This window comes from Cervus elaphus, chromosome 8, assembly GCF_910594005.1.
Source record: "Cervus elaphus chromosome 8, mCerEla1.1, whole genome shotgun sequence".
In the NCBI taxonomy this organism is placed as follows: Eukaryota; Metazoa; Chordata; class Mammalia; order Artiodactyla; family Cervidae; genus Cervus; species Cervus elaphus.
This window is the reverse complement of record NC_057822.1, coordinates 11,636,593-11,655,287: the sequence shown is the minus strand read 5'-3', so window position 1 is coordinate 11,655,287 and position 18,695 is coordinate 11,636,593. Positions and strand designations below refer to the sequence as shown.

Genomic DNA, 18,695 nt, shown 5'->3' with positions numbered 1-18,695 from the left:
TTTTGAATGTATAATGTTTTAATTTAGTCTGGGTAGAACCACAAGGGTTGCGATGTGAACATATCATGGTTTAGGTTATTATATACAACAGGTGTCCTGAAAACAGGGGTAGTTTTATCCTCCAAGTTACAGAGTTTCTAAAATGGCTTTCTTTTTTTAAAATTAATTTTTATTGGAGTATAGTTGCTTTACAATGTTGTATTAGTTTGTACTGTATAGCAAAGTGAATCAGCTATATGTATTTAAAAAAAAAAAGAATATACACTATATGATTCCACTGATATAATGTTCAAAACCAAGCAGAAATTAGTCTATGGCATTACAGGTCAGGATAACAATTACCTTTGGGAGCTGTGAGTGGCAGGGTGCATGAAGGGGACTTCTGGGCTGCTGGTAATGCTTTTTCTTGATCTGGGTGTGGGTTATCCTGATGGGTGCAGTCTAGGAGAATGCCAAGTTGAGCTGACCACTTAAGCACACTCCCCGTAAGTATTATACTAATACTTAAGTGAAAAGTATAAAATATTAAATAATTAATATTAAAGAGAGGCAGGAGAAGAGGGACAGAGAAAAAAGAAAGAAAAACAAGGAGCCAAGTGAGGCCTGGCCAAGGTGGGGGTGAAGCAGCCTCAACAACGTACCTTGCAGAAGGAAAGGGGAAAGGTCAACAGATTTTAAGAATGGAGCAGTCTGAGAGTCAACATGAGATTACTTGAGAAGGGTAGCAACACATGCTACCCCCAAATATGTCACTTGGAATAAAGATTATTTTGAGTTGAACTGAGAAGGCAATACAGGAGCATATACAAGTAAAAATTCTCTGCCCTCCCCCATTTGCCTAAAAGTAGGACATAAATTTGCACAGGTGCCCCCCTCCCCTCTCTACGAGGTAGGACAGAAGTTAATCACTGAGAAACCTCTGGACCCTTATCAGCCCAGAGGAATCTACCTAATAAACTTTACCAGCCACCATTAGTTTCCCCATACATTTCATTTCCCCTAATTTGCTGCCCCTAGAAGTTTGAAGTCCTTTTCCTTTGTCTGGTCACTTTTCTAAAAATTCATTGTTCTTTGGTTAAGATGCTATATAAACCCAAGCTCTTACCACCCCTTTGAGTTACTCATCACTGAGTGCTCCCTATTATGTGCAAAGCACGTGTTCATAAACTCCTGTTTCCTATAATGGAAAATCATCTGAATATATATATGTGTGTACATACATATTCACATATACATTATATAATCTTTGGAAAGATTAATAAAATTTATTTTATTATATATAATAAACTGAATCGCTTTGCTTACGCCTAAAACTAACACAATATTGCAAATTAACCATACTTCAATTTTCAAGAATATATAGCAAAAAATAAATAGAATTTATAGCAACAATTTTTAAAATATTTTTATCTTATTTTTATCTTGTTAATCTGTCTTTGCTCAGTCAACTTACAGGATCCCAGCCAATGAATCTCAGATAGGTAGGAGAAACAAGTTAAGTTTCTCTCCCCTCCTCCATTTACAATGATTTAGGGTAAACCCCTCCGGACTTCATTCCCACCCCAAGCAAATCTTCATCAGTGCAGGGCATAGGGCATACACACTTCCTCAGGTGAGTGGGGTTTTCTGGAAATTGAGGAAGGAGTTGTCTGCTGTGCAGACAGAAAACTGTACGTGTGAGGAAACAAACAAAAAGACTATTAACCAAGGAGCTTAGGGGTACCTGGGGATTTACAGCAATCTGGAGGAAGGCTTTGGACCTGTGCTGAGATTAGAATGTAGCTGTTAAGAAAAACAGCTCTCAAACAGATGGCCAGGTTTGAAATCCAGCTCTGCCACCCATCCACTAGCGATGTGACCTCAAAATGGGAATGGTAAGAGCAAACAGCCAGATAGGGTTGTCGTGAGGTGCATGGGCATTGATATGTAAAAAGCGTTCTGAAATTAATGAATGTTAGCTTGATATAAGTGGAACAGTACACTCAACAATGACAGAATGCACATTTTTTCAGGTAGATGTGGAACATTTACTAAAATTTAACCACGTATCGCTGGTGGCTCAGCTAGTTAAGATTCCACCTGCAATGCAGGAGACCTAGGTTCGATACCTGAGTTGGGAAGCTCCCCTGGAGAAGGGAACGGCTACCTACTCCACTATTCTGAGCTGGAGAATTCCATGGACTGTATAGTCGAGGGGTCGCAAAGAGTCGGACTGAAAGACTTTCACTCACTCACAACCATATATCAGGCCATAAAGCATAGATCAAATTGCAAAAGACCAAAATTAGAGTATGTACTCTGACTACAGGGTAAGCTAGAAATCAATAACAAAAAGATAATTAGAGAAATCCCAGTCAGAAATCAAACAATGTAATTCTAAATAACTCTTGGGTCAAAGAATGAATCATGACAGAAATCAGAAAATACTTTAAACTGAATGAAACTGAAGATAGGATATATCTAAACTTGTGGGATAAGGCTAAAGCAAGGCTGAGCGAAATTTATAGCTTTAAATGCATATATTAGAAATGAAGAAAGGCTCAAAATCAATGATCTAACAAGCTTCCATATCAAAAAACTAAAAGAACAGCTGGTCAAATGCAAAGAAAGCATTTTTTTTTAAAGAAATAGAACAGAACGTAAGTATACAATAAAAAAAAATAAACTAGGCCAAAAGTTGGTTTTTTGGAAAGATTAATAAAATGTATATACCCTTACCAAGAACAAACATGAGAAAAAAAGAGAAGACACAAATTACTAATATCAGGCATGAAAAAGGGGATGGCACAATAGATCCTTCAGACATTCAATAAATATAACAAGAGAATATTACAGCCAACTTTATGTCAAGATATTTGACAATTTAAGTGAAATGATCAAATCCCTTAAAAAGGCAGTACACCAAAACTGATAAAAAGACTAGAAAGTCTGAATATTCCAATATCGATTTTGAAAATTAAAATTGTTATTAAAAACCCTGCCACAATGAAAACTCCAGGCTGAAATGATTTCCCTGGTAAGTGTTCCCAAACATTTTAAGGAAGAAATTATACCAATTTTACCCAAAGTCTTCCAAGGAATAGATATTAGTATCATTTCTGTTGTCATACAGTCGGTTTAACCCTAAGCAAAAAATATGCTATAGCGATTTCAGTCTCAGACATGTAGCGTCTGTGGGCACCAGGGATCAGGAGGCCTCTTACCGTCCTCGTCTGTCTGGAAGGTGACTTCCTTGCCCTCTTTGCGCCCCTCGGGATTAGTGAGGACGAGCCGCACATGGACATTCCGGTAGGGCAGTAGGTTCTTGATGGTGTAGCGGCTGACACCCCGCTCCATCTTCACACACTCCCGGACGGTCTGGTTGTGGCTGCTGCCCAGGGTGTAGTGATAGCACAGGGACACGGTGTAGGTGTGGCAGCGTGTCACGTTGTAGCCCAGCGGTTCCCACTGCAGGGTCAGTTGGCGGGCCTGGATCTCAGCAAAAGCCAGGCCTTTGGGGGCCCTCATGGGCTCTGGGGAACCCGAAGAGAAAAGGTAGAAGAAGTGGGAGGAGAAGCAGGATGAGAGAGAAAACATCAGGCAGCTGACTAGTTATCAATCCTCAATTGCCCCCAAGAGTCCAAGAGACCCCTTAGTGCAGCAAAAAGGGAATAAAGTGTGTTTTGGAGTCAGGCAGGCCCACATCTGAATCCTGGCTCTGTACTTGCAGCTAGCAACCACTGGCTAAGTCACTTTATCTCTCTGAGCCTTAGTTTCCTCATCTGCAAAATGGGATAATAGGCTGGATCTCATAGGATGGCTGTGAGGTTTAAGGTAAAACATGCAAAGCATGTGTAGCGATGGCTAATACACAATGTGAAAGTGGCTCAGTCGTATCCGACTCTTTGTGACCCATGGACTGTACAGTCCATGTATTCTCCAGAATACCGGAGAGGGTAGCCTTTCCCTTCTCCAGGGGATCTTCCGGACCCAGGAATTGAACCGGGGTCTCCTGTATGGCAGGCAGATTCTTTACCAACCGAGCTACCAGGGAAGCCCCTATACACAGTAGGCCATCGAAAATATTAGCTATAAGTTTTTAATAATATAGTTCACTTCCTATTCCAAATTCCTCCTGAAGGAAGTCAAGCCAGTCTGAATCAACCAACTGCTGTATTTTTCTTCATTCTCTGTTAATTCCAAACTTGTTCTAAAACAGCTTACTGTAATATGTACAATATAATAATACAGAGAAGTCAGGATAATGGGGGAAATGAGAGCCAAATAGCTAAATAATTCCAGAGAATGTTACGAAAATAGAAATGCATGCCATTAGGTCCCACTTGGAGCTATAAATATAAGGTTCAAATTATGTGATGAGTTCCCTGGCTGCCAAAGCAAAAAGGAAAATACAATCTGTTCTATGAAGATGATGATGATGATGGCTGTAAACATTTATTGGGGGCTTTGTATGTGCCAAGCATTGCTCTAGAGGCTTTAAAATGCTTTATCTCATTTAATCTTCTCTGTGATCTAATAGAAAGCTGCCATTATTAGCCTTGTTATCCAAATGTAGAAATGGAGGCACACAGGAGAGATTAAGTAAACTTGCTGACAGTCACACAGACAGTAAGTAGTGAAGCTGGAATCCAAACCTGGACAGGTCGGCTTCAGAATCCACACTTTTAATCACCACTACTCTGCCTCCCCGTGAGGAATTCACTGTCCAAAAACTAAAAATAAATAAAAATAAACCAGGGAACTTTCTTGATGGTCCAGTGGCTAAGACTCTGCATTCCCAATGCAGGTAATCGGGTTCGATCCCTGGTCAGGGAACTAGAACTTCACATGCTGTTACAAAGATCAAAGATCCCACGTGGTGCAACTAAGACCCAGCACAGCCAAATAAATAAAATATTTTTAAAAATAAATAATAAATGAATAAAAGTTCAGTTCAGTTGCTCAGTCATGTCCAACTCTTTGCGACCCCATGGACTGCAGCACACCAGGCCTCCCTGTCCATCACCAACTCCCAGAGTTTACTCAAACTTGTGTGCACTGGGTCAGTGATGCCATTCAACCATCTCATCCTCTGTCGTCCCCTTCTCCTCCAGCCCTCAATCTTTCCCAGCATCAGGGTCTTTTCAAATGAGTCAGTTTTTCGCATCAGGTGGCCAAACTATTTGAGTTTCAGCTTCAACATCAGTCCTTCCAATGAATATTCAGTACTGATTTCCTTTAGGATGGACTGGTTGGATCTCCTTGCAGTCCAAGGGACTCTCAAGAGCCTTCTCCAAATGAATAAAAAGGATACCTTTTGAAAAATTAATTAACCACACCAATGCCTCTGGAGAGGCAGCTACCCAACACAAGGCAAGTGCATATTACTATGCTTCATAGCCTCTTGAGGATTCCATAGGACCAGAATGTTATCCCCATTTTATAAGTAAAGAAATCAAGGCTTCTTTACTCAGGGGCTCAGGCCCCAGTCCTGCATCTTCTCTGAGCAGCTGTGCAATCCCAAGTAAATCTCTGGGCCTCAAGTTCCTCATCTATAACATGATGGAAGAAGCCACGATTACTAATGATCCTCTTCTGTTTTGCCCCCTGACTGTGCAGTTTCTGTGACACCTGCCAAGTGTCCCCAGTTAGAGGATATCGGGACACACCTTAATGAACAGGAAAGAAAGTCCTACTGCTTGGCCTCTTAAGATGATTAAGTATGACCCTATTACCATTTTCATATGACTAATTTGCTCAGGATGCTCTTTACAAAGACAATGCAAAGAGAAATATCAGGCTGCTCTTCACTTGCGAGTGGATGGGTAGGTGCAGAGCTTTAGACGCTGGACAGCACAGTGCAATTTCCTTCCTTCCCTGGACCGGAGGCGAGTGGCCGTCTCCAGTCATACATCAGAACGCCACAAAGGGATATCAGTACCTGAGAGTGAGGCTTACCTCTTGACTTCTTACAGAGAGCCTGGCTCTCTTATCCCCACAACAAGGCCGACCCAATCCTCACCCGACAAAAATGTTAAAAGACTGGTTCCCTGCTCACTGCACCCTGAGGGCTGCTAACTGCAAGTCCACTTACCACACTTGTCTTTTCTCTGCTGTTCCTGGACCATGGAGATTTTCCTATAATGTTTTTCTATATGGTTTTGTTTTAACCCATTGTTCTTATCTGTTTAGAAAGGAATGGGTGAATTTGGTTGCGTACTAATTCTGCAATCACTCCACCATCTTGTTCAGAGGTCTTTGCTTCCTGAGACTTTCTGGCTCTGGTCCTGGCTGCCCGATGTGCCCTGTCCCAAGGTGTCTATGTCTATGTCTGTGTCGATGTCTACCAAAGCCAAGTGCCGTGGGTTTATTTTCACTAGCGAGAGGATCTCGGTTCCCTGCAGCTCCGCTCACCTCATCCCCACCCCCGGGAACACCTGCCCCACATCCTTTACCATCCTTCCAGGTTTGGTGGAAACACACCGCTTCACCTTCCTGCAGCGTTCAGACAAGGACACGAACCATCAACTGCAAACTGGTGACACAGGCTGGGTTGGGACTATGACAAACGAGACGGTAAGTATCTCATCCAAAAGGAGCAGCTGCCACTCAGTTCCAGGCTGTGTGGCCAGATCTTCCCATTTATGAAGCCAGAAATTCCAATTTTTTGTGTGAAATCTCCGGATTTTTAAATATTGGCAACCTACTCAGGTTTCTTTCAAACCATTTTGCCAGGGGACCTCCCTGGCATTACAATGGTTAAGACTCCATACTTCCAATGCAGGGGATGCAGGTTTGATCCTTGGTCAGGGAACTAAGATTCCTCATGGCCAAAAGAAAAAAGGGAAAAAAAAAAAACACAAAACAGTTTTCATGGCACAAAATGGTAACCTCTAACTTGAAGAATGAAACTTTCACCCTCATGCTTAAATATCTCATTCTCCAACAGCTATGTTAGACCCCTCCCCCCTTGCTAGACAGAGGGGTCTCTGAAAAGAAAGCGCGTTTTTCTTTCTCTCCCCACCCTGAACAAATTTGGGCAGATCCAGAGGCTCAAATAGTTTGTTGACTACAGGCTGATATGTTGATTGAGGGGTGTGAATTCATGAGTCTCTCTGTGTTTCCAAAAACCATCTGGCACCCAGACACAGGCTCTTCGACTGCCAGCACACACTGGCAAAATAGAACCTGGGGGCCTCAAAGCCCCAACCCTCTGAATTCCACACGGCTGGAGGCCACTCGGAGGTCAAAGGTCTAAATGCACATTTTTTTTTTTAAACAAGAAGGCTAACAGTTAACATCTGTTAAATTGGCCCCCAATGTGTTGATTTTAATGATGCTAAGGAGCACTCAATAACCCTGCTTGAGAAAGGGGCTTTGGAGTGGGGTTGGGTACTACAGAGTTCAAATCCTATCTCCATGTCTCATTAGTTCTGTGACTTCAGGCAAGTGATTTAACTCCCCTTAAACATCAAGTTCTTTGACTGAAAAATGGAGATATAATAACACCTACTTTGAAGAGCAGTGTGAGAGTTACATGAGATGGTGTGAGTCTATAACTCATAGGAATGAATTAATATGTACACACTAATGGTGAGATATGGTGACTGCAGCCACGAAAATAAAAGATGCTTGCTCCTTGGAAGAAAAACCATGACAAACCTACACAGTGTATTAAAAAGCATAGACATCACTTTGCTGACAAAAGTCCATATAGTCAAAGCTATGGTTTTCCCAGTAGTCATGTATGGATGTGAGAGTTGGACGATAAAGAAGGCTGAGTGCCAAAGAATTGATGCTTTTGAATTGTGGTGCTAGAGAAGACTCTTGAGGTCCCTTGGACAGCAAGGAGATCAAACCAGTCAATCCTAAAGGAAATCAACTCTGAATATTCATTGGAAGGACTGATGCTGAAGCTGAAGCTTCAATACTTTGGCCAAACCTGATGCAAAGAGGCGACTCATGTGAAAAGACCCTGATGCTGGGAAAGAGTGAGGGCAGGAGAAAAGGGTGGCAGAGGATGAGATGGTTGGATGGGCATCATCAACTCAATGGACATGAGTCTGAACAAACTCTGAGAGAGAGTGGAGGACAGAGAAGCCTGGAATGCTGCAGTCCATGGGGTCGCAGAGTCACACATGACTTAGTGACTAAACAACAACAAGGGTAAGATATACCCTTATATATAGCAGCACCCTTTATAGCAGCAGTATAAATTAGTACAACCATTTTTTTTTTAAGCAATATATGTCAAAGCCCTTCCTTAAATCACCTCTGACTACTTACATGAAAGAAATAATTCAAGGGGGGAATATAGCATGATCAGCGCAGAGTTTTTCGATACAGTATTATTCACAATAATAAAAATCTAGAGACAAACAGCTCAGCCATATGGAGACACTCAGTGGACTCCTACAGCCAATAAACACAATTATAAACAACATAACACAAGTAACAACACCAAGAAAAGGAAGTAGAGTACAAAACGCTTTCCACATCCCAATGACAAGGGTGTGAAATGTGTACTGTAGGCATATGGGCAGAGATTTGCAGGAGGCAGGAAAACTGAAACAGCTGTTGGGCTCGGATGGTGAGATTTAGAGTGATTTCTTTTAAATGTCTTCTACTGGTGTTATATTATTGTTTTTACAGTAAATAATACTGTGGGAGGGGAGTTTCATGGAGCCCAAAGAGATGACAACACAGCTGGCCAACAGCAAAACAACTATGGGTCAAGGCGCCTAAGCAAAGAGGGGGTGGTGATGCAAACGAAGAGAAACATGTGATTAAGAGGAGCAGGCTGAGTTGTTTGGATCCTATCTGCCTGGTCCCTGCTGATTTACACAGCTTCCGTCCCAGCCAGGCCATGTAAAGTGTTTAGCAGTGCCTGGGACAGAGTGGGTACTCAGCCCACGATGGCAGCTCTGCAGCTGTTACGGGCAGTAAGGTGGTGGTGGTGGTTTCCAACATGAGACTGGAAGTCAGGACATTCAAACCTGGGTTCTGACTCTGCTATGGACTCACTGTGTCGATTTGGGCCAGTGACTAAATCTCGAAATTTCACTTTTCTCATCTGTAAAACGGGAATGATCAACAGCCATCACCATGAAACTTGGGTTCTTAACTTACTGTAGTCACAGGCAAGTGCCTTCCCATCTCTGGGCTTCCATCCCCTCATCTGTACACTAACAGGAGTGAAAGAGAGACTCTCTGCCTGGGGTCAGAGGACCCCAGGCTCTGATTTCTTTCATACCAAGTACCTGACCAGAATTGACTTTGAAGAGTTAAAAACACCATAACAATAATAGTTGTCATTCACTGAGTGTTCACTGTGTGTTAGGCACTAGGCTTCATAGGCATTTAATACATTTACATGCAATCACCTGCATTTAATCCAAAACTAAAGCGTTGCACATTCCAGGCTTCACTGCTCCTCTACTTTCCATCTACACTTATTCCCTAAAATCTAAGGACTAAATCAGGGGTTCTCAACATTGGCATTACTGACATTTCAGACTAGATAATTTTTTGTTGAAGAGGCTATTTATACACCATAGGACATTTATTACCTTCTCTGGCTTCCTCTATCCCTAAGATGCCATTAGCACCCCACCCCCAGTTGTGACAACCAGACACTGCAGATGACTCCTAGGAGACAAAATCATCCTGACTAAGAACCACCAGCATAAAAGATCTCATCCAGTCTCATGGCTTTAAATATCATCTACACCATGTCTATACTGACGACTTTCAAATTTATATCTGCAGCCCAAACCTCTTCCCTAAACCCCACACTCGTAAATCCATCCGCCTGATGGATATCTCCACTTGAACGTCTAATAGGCATCTCAAAGTCAACATTTCCAACACAGAACTCCTGATCTATGGCACCCCGTCACACCTGCTCCTTCCGCAGTCTGCTCCCTTGCAGTAAATGATAACTCCATTCTTTTGGCTGCTCAAGCAAAACACCTTGGAGCCATCCTTGACTTCTATTTCCCTCTCTCACTGCATATCCAGTCCATCAACAAATGCAGCTAGTTCTACCTTCAGAACAAACCCAGAATCTAACCACTTTTCACCACCGCCACCACTTCCTCCCAGCTCCCAGCCTCCACCATCTCCCAGCTGACTTGTTGCAGTAGCCTCCTCACTGGTCTCTCCTCTGATCCCTTTGCCCTCCTAAAATCTGTTCTCCACAAAAGGACAAAAGTGATCCTTGTAAACATAGGAGGTGATGTCTCTCCTGCTCTCCAAACCTGCAATGGCCCCTTAGCCCACCCAGAGTAAAATGGCTCCGGGTCCCATATCCCCAGTATGACTTTGACCTCCTCTCCTGTCAGCTCCCCTCAGTCACTAGACCACAGTTATACTGGTCTCCTTGCTCCTCCTCACAAATGCCAGGCATACTGCAGAATTCCCTGCTATTAGGTCGGCCTAGAACTCCCCTTCCCCCAGCAATTCCTCCAGCTTCCTGTGTGTGGCTTTGTCCCTTACCTCCTTCAGGTCTCTGCTCAAATGTCACCTTCTCAGTAAAACAGTCCCTGAGCCTTTTTGAAATAACAGTTCTCCGAACCTCACACCCCATCCCTCTTCCTGCTTTATTCTTCACAACCCTGATCATCAACTGACAATCTATATATTTCACTTGTTTACTACTTCCTCCTGCCAGAAAGACAAAGAAATGCAAGAAGACAAAATGACTGTCTGAGGAGGACTTACAAATAGCTGCAAAAAGAAGGGAAGTGAAAGGCAAGGGAGAAAGGAAAAGATGTATACCCAACTGAATGCAGAGTTCCAAAGAATAGCAAGGAGAGATAAGATCAGTGATCAATGCAAGGAAATAGAGGGAAACAATGGAATGGGAAAGACTAGAGATCTCTTCAAGAAAATTAAGAGATACCAAGTGAATATTTCACGCAAAGATGGGCACAATAACGGAGAGAAACAGTAAGGACCTAACAGAAGCAGAAGAGATTAAGAGGTGGCAAGAATACACAGAAGAACTGTACAATAAAGGTCTTGATGTGGATAACCACAAAGGTGGGGTCACTCACCTAGACCCAGACATCCTGGAGTGTGAAGTCAAATGGGTCCTAGGAAGCATTACTATGAACAAAGTTTAGTGGAGATGTAGAATTCCAGTACAGCTACTCAAAATCTGAAAAGATTATACTGTTAAAGTGCTGCACTCAATATGCCAGCAAATTTGGAAAACTCAGCAGTGGCCACATGACTGGAAAAGGTCAGTTTTCATTCCAATCCCAAAGAAAGGCAATGCCAAAGAATGTTTAAAGTACCTCACAAGTGCACTCATTTCACATGTTAGCAAGGTAATGCTCAAAATCATCCACACTAGCTCTCAGTATGAAACGGAATTTCCAGATGTACAAGTTGGATTTATAAAAGGCAGAGGAACCAGAGATCAAACTGCCAACTTCCACTGGATCATAGAAAAAGCAAGAGAATTCCAGAAAAACATCTGCTTCATTGACTACGCTAAAGCCTTTGACTGTATAAATCACAACAAACTGTGGAAAATTCTTATAAAGATGGGAATATCAGACCACCTTATCTGCTCTGAGAAACCTGTATGCAAGTCAAAAAGCAACAGTTAGAACTGGACATGGAAAAACAGGCTGGTTCCAAATTGGGAAAGAAGTACGTCATGGCTGTATATTGTCACCCTGCTTATTTAACTTACATGCAGAGTACATCATGCGAAATGTCGGGCTGGATGAATCACAAGCTGGAAACAAGATTGCCAGGAGAAATATCAACAACCTCAGATATGCAGATGACATCACCCTAATTTCAGAAAGTGAGGAGGAACTAAAGAGCCTCTTGATGAAAGTGAAAGAGGAAAGTGAAAAAACTGGCTTAAAACTCAACATTCAAAAACCTAAGATCATGGCATCCAGTCCTATCACTTCATGGCAAATAGATAGGTGAAACATGGAAACAGTGACAAACTTTATTTCCTTGGGCTCGAAAATCACTGAGGATGGTGACTGCAGCCATGAAATTCAAAGATGCTTGCTCCTTGGAAGAAAAGTTATGACAAACCTAGACAGCATATTAAAAAGAAGAGACATCACTTTGCCGACAAAGGTCCATATAGTCAAGGCTATGGTTTTTCCAGTAGTCATGTATGGATGTGAGAGTTGGACCATAAAGAAGGCTGAGCACTGAAGAATTGATGCCTTCCAACTGTGGTGTTGGAGAAGACTCTTGAGAGTCCCTTGGACTACAAGGAGATCCAACCAGTCCATCCTAAAGGAAATCAACCCTGAATATTCATTTGAAGGACTGATGCTAAAGCTGAAGCTCCAATACTTTGGCCACCTGATGCCAAGAACCTATTCATTAGAAAAGACCCTGATGCTGGGAAAGACTGAAGACAGGAGGAGAAGGGGGCAACAGAGAATGAGATGGTTGGATGGCATCATCAACTCAATGGACATGAGTTTGAGCAAACTTTGGGAGACAGTGAAAGACAGGGAAGCCTGGTGTGCTGCAGTCCATGGGGTCACAAAGAGTCAGACACGACTTGGTGACCGAACAACGACTACCTGCCAGAATGTGAGTTCCATGCAGTTCCGGCATGAGGAACTCATACACTAGTGGCCTTTGTCTGTCTTGGTCACAGTCGTATATCCATAGCAACTAAACAGTACCTGACACATAATAGGCACTTAATAAACATGTGCTGAATGAATCTTCACATTTACCCTGTAAACATTATTATTATCCCCCTTTTATAAAACAACGGGACTAAAGTTTGGAGAGGTTAATCTGACACAGATCCCTCAGCTAGAAAGTAATCTCCCCTAGAATACTCTTACCCACCACCCAAGCATCTCTCCAAGTGTGGCATTAAACTGTATTTTAGATGGTTCTCAGATCAGCTCTTAAAAACACACGAATATTCATTTGCAAAAAAATAAACCTCAACCAAATTCTGTAGCTTATCTAAAAATTAACTCAAAATGGATCATGGACTTATTTGTAAAACTATAACACTTCTATTTTAAAAAACGAATCGGAGAAAATCTTCGGAATCTAGGGTAATGCAAGGAGTTCTTAAATTTGACACTAAAAGCATAGTTCATAGAAGGAAGTTTTCATAAACTGGCCCTCATAAAAATTAAAAATGATTGCTCCGTGAAAGCCCAGGTGAAGAGGAGAAAAAAGACAAGCTAAAAGCCAGGGGAAAATATTTACAAACTATATACCCAAAAAAGGACTAGTATCTAGAATGTGTAAAGAATTCTCAAAGCTCAACTATAAAAGATGAATAATCCAATTAGAAAATGGACAAAGATACGAATAATTCATGAAGAGGATATACAGATGGCAAACAGCACATGAAAAGATGTTCAACATCACTAGGCATTGAAAGTGAAAGTCGCTCAATCGTGTCCGACTCTTTGCAACCCCATGGACTATATAGTCCATGGAATTCTCTAGGCCAGAATACTGGAGTGGGTAGCCTTTCCATTCTCCAGGGGATCTTCCCAACCCAGGGATCGAACCCAGGTCTCCTGCATTGCAGGCAGACTCTTTACCAGCTGAGCCACAAGGGAAGCCCATTAATGTCACTAGGCATTAAAGAAAGGCAAATTAAGACCAGGATGGGATATTACTACACACCTCTCAGAATGACTAAAATTTTTAAAAATAATAATGACAACACCAAATGCTGGCAAGGATGTAGAAAACTGGATCACTCATATATTGCTGATGAGAATGTAAAACAATACAACCGACTTTGGCAGTTTTCAATAAAACTGCAGTAAGTATGCAATTACCATATGATCCATCATTTGTATCCTTAGTTACGCATTTAGCCCAGAAAAAAATGAAAAATTATGTTCATACAAAAACTTACACATGAATGTTCATGGCAGCTTTACTTGTAACAGCCAAAAACTGAGACCAGTTCAGGTGTCATTCAACAGATGAATGGTTAAACAAACTCTGGTATAGACACATCATGGGATATTACTCGGCATTAAAAAGGAATGAACTATTGATATATACAACTTGGATGAATCCCCAGGGAACTACACTGACCAAAAGAGTCAATCTCACTGCCGAGACAATTCAACGGGAAAAGAAAAGCCTTTTTCATAAAAGCTGCTGGGACAACTGGACATCCACAAGCAAAAGAATGAGATTGGACTCCTACCTCACACCAAATCCAAAAATTAACTCAAAGTGGGTAAAGAACCTAAATATAGGAGTTAAAACTATAAAACTCTTAGAAAAAAATAAAAGTAAATCTTCCTAACTTTGGATTAGGCAAAGGTTTTCTAGATGTCACATCAAAAGTACAAATAACAAAAGAAAAAGTAGATAAATTTAACTTCATTAAAATTAAAAACCTCTGTGCTTCAAGGAACACCATCAAGAAAGTTAAAAGACAACACACAGAATGGAAGAAAATATTTGCAAATATATCTGATAAGGGTCTAGTATCTGGAATATATAAAGAAATTTTACAACTCAATAATTAAAAGATAAAAACCCAATTTAAAAATGAGTAAAGGATCTGAATAGACATTTACACAGAGAAGACATACAAATGGCCAATAAGAACATGAAAATTGTTCAATATTATTATTATTATAATAGTACTTTTATTATTATTAATTATCAATTATTATTATTATTATTATTAACCATCAGAGACATGCTAAATCACAATGAGACACCACTTCATATCCACCAGGAGGGATATAATCAGATGACAGATAATAATAAGTGTTAGTGAATATGTAGAGAAACTGGAACCCCCATACACAACTGATGAGAATGTAAAGTGGAATGGCTGCTTTGGAAAGCAATCCAGCAGTTTCGTAAATGGTTAAACATAACTACCATATGATATGTATATGCTATACACTCGGGAGAAATTAAAACATATGTCCATACAAAAATCTCTACATTAATACTCATAGCAATACCATTCATAATAACCAAAAAGTATAAACAATGCAAATGACTTCCAACTGGTACATGTATAAGTAAATTATGATATGTCTACACAATAGAATATTATTCAACAATAAAAAGTACTAAAGCATGCCACAACATGGATAAACCTTGAAAAAGTGTGCTACAAGAAAAAAGCCAGTCACAAAAGACTACATATTATATGATTCCATTATATACGAAATGTCCAGAGAAGCAAACCTATAGAGACAAAAAGTAAATTAGTGGCCCTCTAGGGCTGGAAGTATTAAGGGGAGATGAGGGGAGGGGTGGGCTGCTAAAGGATACAAGGTTTCCTTTGGGGGAGGGGAAAATGTTCTAAAATTTATTGTGGTGATGGTTGCACAACTCTGTGAATATATTAAAAACCACTGAATTATATACTCTAATGAACAAATTGCATGAGATGTGATTATATCTCAATAAAGCTATTACCAAATTAAAAGGGCAATTCAAAAGGTTATATACTGGGACATGTCTGGAGGTCTGGTGATTAAGAATCCGACTTCCAATGCAGGAGATGTAGGTTTGATCTCTTGTCTGGGAAGATCCCACATTCTGCTGGGCAACTAAGCCCAATCGCCACAACTACCAAGCCTGTGCACCACAAGAGACACCACCACCATGAGAAACCCTTGCACAGCAACTAGAGATTATCCCCTGCTTGCAGCAATTAGAGAAAGACAGTGTGCAACAATGAAGACCCAGTGCAGCCAAAAAGAAATAAATACATGTAAATAAAGTAAATAAACACATGTAAATAAAGTAAATAAATACATGTATTACCAAAGAAAAACAAAAAAGGTTATATACTGTGTGTATATATATATATATAAAATGTATGATTTTATCATCTATATAACATTTTTTTTAGAAATGAAGAATAGATTAGCAGTTCCCAGGGGGTTGGAGTGGAGGGACAGCAATGATACAAAAGAGCAAATCAAAGGATCCTTAAGCTGATTGAATTGTTTGGTATCTTTTGACTGTGGTGGAAATACACAAACCAACACTAAAACTATATAGAACTAGATACACACACATACACACAAATGAGGACAAATGACACTGGGTAAGTCTGAATAAGGTCTGTGGATTTTGTCAATGTCAGTATCTTGAGAGTAATATACACTACAGTTTTGCAAAATGTTACCATTGCAGGAAATAGGGTAAAGTGAAAAGGAAAATCTCTTGTATTTTTCCTTATAACCACATATGAATCTTTTATATGGCAATAAAAATTCAACAACAACCACAAAAATGCTGAAATCACAGAGTAAGAAAATCGCTTGGTTCTCAGTCTCTCTTCTGATTAAACAAAAAAGTCTCCTCTGGTGCAGGTGTGCCATTGCTCATAACAGATGCTTTACCCTTTTAAACAAGAAAAAGCAGACCTCAGGCTTAAATGCCCAGATGAGAGAATCCAGCTAGAATTTAATAACACACTTGTATTTTACGCTGTTTAGTTGTTTATTTTATCTAGATGATACAGTGTAGAATTAAGAACACAGATTCTGAAGCCAGCCAGTCAAGAGTTCCAATCCCTTGCTGCTCTGCTACTTACTAGCTGTGTGACTTTGAACCAGTCACTTAACATCTCTATTCATGATAATCTGTACAGAGGTTACAGATTTTACACCTCATCTGTAAAATGGGTACGACAAGAGTACCTAGATCATGGGGTTGTTCTGAGTTTTAAATATGACACACACATGTGTCCTTCACAGAGTAAAGTGTTAGCTATCATCCTTTTCTTTACCATAACTGGGATGGAGCGAAAATCATAAAGGTTCAGAAAGTTTGAGAGGCAGAGAGGGAGGCCATACTGCTCAGAATGTGCCCTTGGCCCCTCGGTTGCCCTGAGTCCGTAGCTGGGTATCCGGAGGAGGGAGTGAAGCCAGCAAGCACCCACCTGCACACTTGGTGCGGCTGACGAGGGGCGGCCCGGGACGGCCGGTGCCACCGTCACCGGGGCGCGTGAGCAGCACGCTGATCTCGTACTCCGTGTCGGGGTCGAGGTGCCACAGCTTATAGGTCTGCAGGCTGACGGCGTGCACCTCGGCCCACGGGCCGCGCGCCATGCGGTACTCAATCTCCTTTCGGACGATCGGCCCGTCGCCGATGATGGAGTTGGTGTTGAGCTGAATGATGAGGTAGGTGGGACCGGCACGCAGCAGCTGCGGGGGTGCAATGGGGGTAGGGGGCTCTGCAAGGAGATGGGGGAAAGACGGAGCCAGACGGACGCCGCTATGAATCCCTGGCTCCCAGCTCCTCATCCTGCAACACCCAAAACCTCCAGAGCCTTCCTGGTCCCCCACCCCCACCCCCGCCCCCGCCCCCGCTCCAGGCTCCTCATGCAGCCCCCCAAGTCCTCGACTAGACTGCCTCTTCTCACTAAATCCCCAGGCCCTAAGAGACGCCGAACTCCAAAAGCTGACCTTGCCCCTCACCTCTCAGCCTACACCTTCTCCCTCACTCCCTTCCACATCCCAAAGTCCTCGCCTCTAAGGGCTGACCGCTTGTCGGTTCGGGTCAACCCTGGGAGGCCAACAGCCCGATCCCGCCTCGCCCGGGGTCACACCTTGACCCAGTCCCCACGCGGGCCCACTTCTCAGAGGGATCTCCTCCCCACCCTGACCTTCAGTTAGGACCCGATCTCCCAGGAGATGACGCCCCCTCCGCGAGCCCCGCCGGGGAGGTCAGAGCACACCTGAAGTCGGACTCAGCCTTTCCTGCGCGTCCATGGGCCACGCCCCATGGACGAGACTCCGCCCCCAGGTAGAAGCCACTCCCACTCCACCTTCGCCCGCCCCGCCCCTCGGAGGCCGACTGCTAGCTCACCCTTGACGATCAGCTCCGCGAAGTTGGAGACGCCGGCTCCACGCGGGGCCTGGGACACGCAGCGGTACAGGTCCTGATCCTCGCGGCTCACGGCGACCAGCGAGAAGGTGGCCATGAAGCGCCGGTGGCTGATGTGCCGCACGCCGGCTGCGGGCAGCAGGGCCCCACTCTGTCGCTGAGCCGGGAGAGGGGCCAGTGGATCAGGCGCGCCAGGGAAGAAGGGTCTCCATTTGACCCGGGCGAGCGGAGTGGTAAACTGTCCCGGCCCCATTTCGCCATCCCTAAACTACCCAGGGAGGCCTGGCGTGCTGTGGTTCATGGGGTCGCAAAGAGTCGAACACGACTGGGCGAATGAACTGAACTGAACTGAACTGAAACTACCCAGGGCCGGGTGGGATTCCTGGAACCAGCCCTGCCCCAAGAAGGGGTGGGGCCGATTAAGGAAATATGGTTGCTCTGCCTTGGTGGCGGGGTGTGGTTGGGTGGGGGGGACTCCTGGAGCGGTGCTCTGATGTCGGGGGAAGGGGCACCCAAAAGCACAGAGCCTAGGATGAGCCAGGATGCATGTGTTTGGGTGCTGGAGAAGGATGGAAGGCCTCAGCACTCCGCAAGGGAGCTTGAACTTTTCGTAAGAAGCTGGCCAAGGTCCCCCTCGCCCCCCGCCCCCGACCCGGCACCCCCCATCCCCGCTCACCTGCAGAAGGAAACGCTCGGCCTCCGCTGCTCGGCCAGCCGCCATACACTGAAAGGAGGCGTTCTGGCCCGCGTTGACCTCCACGTCGCCCAGGCGGGAGAAATGCGGGGCCTTTGCTGCCGAAATGGAGCCCTGGCGTGAGCTGGGCCAGCCCCCCCCTGTCGGCAGGAGCCGCAGCGCACCC

At 43.2% G+C, this 18,695-nt stretch overlaps 1 protein-coding gene across 4 annotated transcripts in view; it reads right to left on the bottom strand.

The window, feature by feature from the left end:
• PTPRU (protein tyrosine phosphatase receptor type U) overlaps window positions 1–18,695 on the bottom strand; it is an 88,537-nt gene that overhangs the window by 47,487 nt on the left and 22,355 nt on the right. For 3 of the 4 annotated variants that reach the window (XM_043909506.1, XM_043909509.1, XM_043909507.1), the window contains exons 5-8: window positions 18,512–18,627; window positions 17,818–17,992; window positions 16,889–17,182; window positions 3,204–3,512 (exon numbers count right to left, since the gene is read on the bottom strand). In XM_043909506.1, coding sequence (XP_043765441.1) covers window positions 3,204–3,512; window positions 16,889–17,182; window positions 17,818–17,992; window positions 18,512–18,627 — 894 coding nt within the window. The remainder of the gene's footprint in view (window positions 1–3,203; window positions 3,513–16,888; window positions 17,183–17,817; window positions 17,993–18,511; window positions 18,628–18,695) is intronic. The other variant, XM_043909508.1, reaches the window with a different exon arrangement.